This window comes from Poecilia reticulata, unplaced genomic scaffold, assembly GCF_000633615.1.
Source record: "Poecilia reticulata strain Guanapo unplaced genomic scaffold, Guppy_female_1.0+MT scaffold_224, whole genome shotgun sequence".
In the NCBI taxonomy this organism is placed as follows: domain Eukaryota; kingdom Metazoa; phylum Chordata; class Actinopteri; order Cyprinodontiformes; family Poeciliidae; genus Poecilia; species Poecilia reticulata.
The window spans coordinates 61927-66387 of record NW_007615025.1 but is presented as its reverse complement, the minus strand read 5'-3'; the positions used below and the strand labels follow the sequence as shown (position 1 = coordinate 66387).

The 4461-nt window shown below is 40.4% G+C and overlaps 1 protein-coding gene across 1 annotated transcript in view; it reads right to left on the bottom strand.

Annotated features, from left to right (window-relative positions):
- Positions 1 to 4461, bottom strand: part of LOC103460289 (coxsackievirus and adenovirus receptor-like) — a 15355-nt gene that overhangs the window by 6567 nt on the left and 4327 nt on the right. The window contains exons 2-3 of the mRNA XM_008402395.2: positions 1003 to 1341; positions 123 to 461 (exon numbers count right to left, since the gene is read on the bottom strand). Coding sequence (XP_008400617.1) covers positions 123 to 461; positions 1003 to 1341 — 678 coding nt within the window. The remainder of the gene's footprint in view (positions 1 to 122; positions 462 to 1002; positions 1342 to 4461) is intronic.

Genomic DNA, 4461 nt, shown 5'->3' with positions numbered 1-4461 from the left:
CCCCGCGACCCGACCCCGGATAAGCGGAAGAAAATGGATGGATGGATGGATGGATCATCAACATCTGATCTGAGATCCAGAACCAGGAAACCTCTGGTTCTGATCCAGAGACAGACTCTCACCTTTAGGAAGAACATTCAGCTGGACGATGCTGATCAGTTTTTTATCAGAACTTCTTTCGTTCTGGACTAGACACTGATATAGTCCCGTATCGTTAGTCATCAGGTTCTTCAGAACCAGAGACACGTCTCTGTCCTTCATCTGTCTGTCCAGCAGATCCACCCGGTTCTGATAAGACAGGTTCTGGTTTCCTGGATTAATTTGACCGTCTCTGTACCAAAGAACATATCCTGAGCCCAGATCAGCTCTTCTCCACTCCACAGCAATAACAGCAGTACTGCCAGCAGCTCTACATGGCAGAGTGACATTTTCTCCAGGTTTAGCTGTGATGTTTTTCTCATCTGCAGGAGAGAAATCAGCAGAGAGGTTAAAGGTCAGAGCTCCTACAACCTGCTCTATCCTAAATGCACATAGCAGCTTTACAGCAGATCCTTCCTCCCAGCAGCTAATAGACTCTACAACCATCAGAATCTATCAGCTGCTGGGAGCTCGGTTTGTTTTGGTTTTTAGCAAATCAAGAACATTGTTTACATCATTTCTGTTATTTTCAGTTTTCTGATTCTTCTTGCCAGTTTTCGGCACAAACATACAACAGTTAGTTTATTGTTTAAATTAGCTGCACATTTCTTAGATTCTTAATATTCATAACTACTGTTTGTCTAATGATGTACATTTGATGTTTCTGTACAGTAATATAAATTATTTTCTGGACGTTTGCTGCATATTTATGGTTCATAGAAGCTGAATGCTGCTTCTCCATGTTTGGTTCTGGTTCCGAATGCAGACCAGAACCAGAACCAGAAACTGAGAGGTCTGAAGGCTGATCAAATAACAGCAGATCTATAACGCTATTGTATTAAAGCATTATAGACCAACACTCACCAGGAGGAAGGACTTCCAGCTGGACGGTGCTGATCAGTTTCCTCTCAAAGCTTCCTTCATTCTGGACTCGACACTGATATCTTCCAGCATCAGTAGTTGCTACGTCCTTCAGAACCAAAGACACGTCTCCATCCTTCATCTGTCTGTCTTGCAGACTGACCCAGTTCCTGTAAGATGGATACTGGTTTCCTGGATCAAGTCGATTGTCTCTGTACAGAAGAACATATTGTGACCCCAGATCAGGTCTCCTCCACTGTACAACGATGACAGGTTTGTTCTCAGCAGATCTACATGGCAGAATGACGTCTTCTCCAGGTTTAGCTGTGACCTTTGCTTCATCTGCAGGAGAGAAAACAGAGCAGGGAGGTTAAAGGTCAAAGTGGAACTCTGTACGTCTATCAGGTTAAGGTTCAGGATAACATTTTTGCATAGAAAAAATGTGAAGAAAACAAAAACTAATCAGAATGAATCAAAAGATTAAATCAAGTTTGTAATTCAAGGTTTGCATCATTTCAATAAATAAAAAATTACTTTTACTTTCATCACATTTCATTAACTCCAAGTACTACAAAGGGCTTCACACTAGATTCAGTCACACACACATTCACACCCTGATGGTGGTAAAGCTACATTGTAGCCACAAGGCTGCTGGTCAACCACCACCAGGTGGTTCATTTTTCCAAGGACACAATGGCAACATGACTGAGATGAACAGAGCTGGGATTCAAACCAGAAACCCACCAGTTACAGGACAAACCTCTACCTCCTCAGCCAGACAAAAAACCTTATAAAACAGCCACAAAATACCTGCCTGCACTCACAGAGGGAAGCTGATAAGTGCGGAGGGCACTTGTTGTGACTTTTTCATATTTTGAAGCATTACAACCACAAACTGCAGCTCTCTGTTCTTTTCAAACATTCAACAAAAAGTCAAATATACAACTCTTAAAGGGGTAGTTATGTAAAATCAATATTTTTAGCTTCATATCATGTTATTGTAATGCTACAATGTGTTGTTTTAATTTTTTTGTACATGTTTGAGAAATCCCAACCAAGCCTGGCCATTGCCTTCCTGTGCAACTCCACTCAAAATCTCACTTCCAGCTCAGTCTGGGCTTCCTCACCTTAAATCTGATTCCCTCTGTAAAACTTCTGAAGGTGGATTAGCTAGAAAATCAAAGTCCACCTGCTGCCTTGAAAATATATCAACAAGAAAATAGTTTTAACTCAGAATTTAAAGTTTATGAAGTTTATTTAACAACAAGAGACAAAATGTCTAAACATTGGTTTTAGGTTCATTAATCTTGATTTGTGAGTTTTAACTTAATGCTGCAATTTAAACCAAATAATTATTTCATAACATGCAAGAAAAAACTGTCCTCACCTAGTAGGGGTGCACCAATTTCTTGGTGCCGATTCACTTAATTTTGGGAGATTGGTGATCGGCTGATTTTTACATATGAAGCTGATCTTATCCACCGATCTTCTCGATCTTGGCAAAGGTCTAAGAATCAACCACCGTCCTCTTTTACGCTCCGGTGAGAAACGTTTGACTGACAGACCGGCCCACCAAGTCATGTCTGCATGCTTACAGTTAACAACAGTGAGCCCACTGTTGTTAACTCAACAACTTTCTGTTGCCGAGTCTGAAATGTTGCTATATTGAGCAACATTTCAGACAAAAAAAAAAGGTATCGCCCAAAATCAGAATTGGCAGGTTAAGCTTTTAAAAGATCGGTAATCAGCCATAAAACTGCAATTGGTGCAGCCTTATCACCCAGTTAAAGAGCCACATTGCTCCATTATTTTCACTCAGAACATCAAGCTGAAATAATAACTTATACTTTAGAATAATTTAAATTCTTGTTTCAAACTGCATGAAAAAAATTCTGATCTGATGATGAATTTTATTAAATATCACAATGAATTCTGCTGGAGCAGATTCAGTGTAATCAGGACTTTATCCTCAAGCTTTAGAAACTGTAGCATTAAAATGAACATTTGCCTGAATAACACAGTCAGATCAATGTAACTCTTCCATCTCAGGATACAGAAACATGCCGCTAAGCATTCTGGGAAATAGTTTCTACTCCTGTCTTTTTCTTGCCTCAGTTTTTAAGTGCTAACATAAAAACTCTGTTTATTCAACTCTTGGAGGTTTTACTAAATTAATAAAAGCTAACACAACTTACTGCTGTAAGTTTATCTTTCACAAACTAATTTTTAGGTTCAAAATTTAAAACTAGCTAATTTTTTTTACTTAAAGAATAGAAGATAGTAGACACAACTAAATGCAGCTCAAATGTTTTACAGTGTCCTCAGCCTCTTTGTGAATCTGCTGGAGACTCATCTGAGTATTTCTGCAGATGACAGAAGTCAGACTGCTGGAGATCTGAAGTGAACAGACTGAGGATGATGTTAGTGTTAGATGTTACCGTTTGATCAATATGAGCTTTTAGATGCAGTTCAAAACTCAACTGAAGTTAATAAACACTAACAGGGTTTCTGCTTGGCTGCTGATTCATCAGTGTTAGCGTAGCATCTAAATTAGCTCTGCCTGTTTATATGGATGCTGATGCAGCTCAGAGACACATGATCAACAGAGATCCTCTCCATGAACTCTACATGGTGCAGATCAATGGAACAACTTACTTTGGCCTCTCAGGGACTGGGATGGTATTTGAAACTTTCACTATACAAGTAGAAAGCCAATGATTTGTGAATGATTTAATGATTCAGACTGTGAAACCACCAGGTTTGATGGGGTTAATCTTTACCAAGGTGACTGTGACCTTTGCCCTCAGACAGCCAGAGGTCACGGCCACCTTGGCTGTAAGTTTCCTCTCCCTTCCTGTTTCTCAGGTTCTAGTTTGGACGTTTCATGGATTCCTGTGAACAAACGTCTCAGTGGTTCAGAGGCAAACAGGATCATGTGACGGCAAACGGCTGTTTGAGGTTAATCATTATGGAGGCACTGAACTGGTTCATCCAGGATGGTTAACTGGTGGGTCTGGTCAGAGCTGGGCAGGAGGAAAAGGTTAGAGGTCAGACTGAGAGGTCAAAGGTCTTCCAGCACCAAACACAGAGTAAACACTGCAGTAAAAAAGACATGGAGGATCAGATAGCAGGTAAAGCAGCACAGCTACAAACACCCGGATTAGCATGACGGTCAGAAAGCTAAACAAATAAAATGATTTAAGTCTTGGAGCTGCGATGTCAGACGCTGGTTCTGCTCTCGCTGTTGAACCGCTGCTACGCTACAGGTAGTAATATTTCACWGACGGAGCGCCGCTTCTGCTCCACCTGGTAGTGACTCTCACACCGAACCTCTGCTTAAAGCTGCAGCATCTAACCTAAAAAATACATTTTACATACGTATTAAAACTTTTGCTGTCCTAACATGAGACAGATAATCTCTAAAAAAATAACCGATCTCCTCCCTGCTCTGCATAATTACTC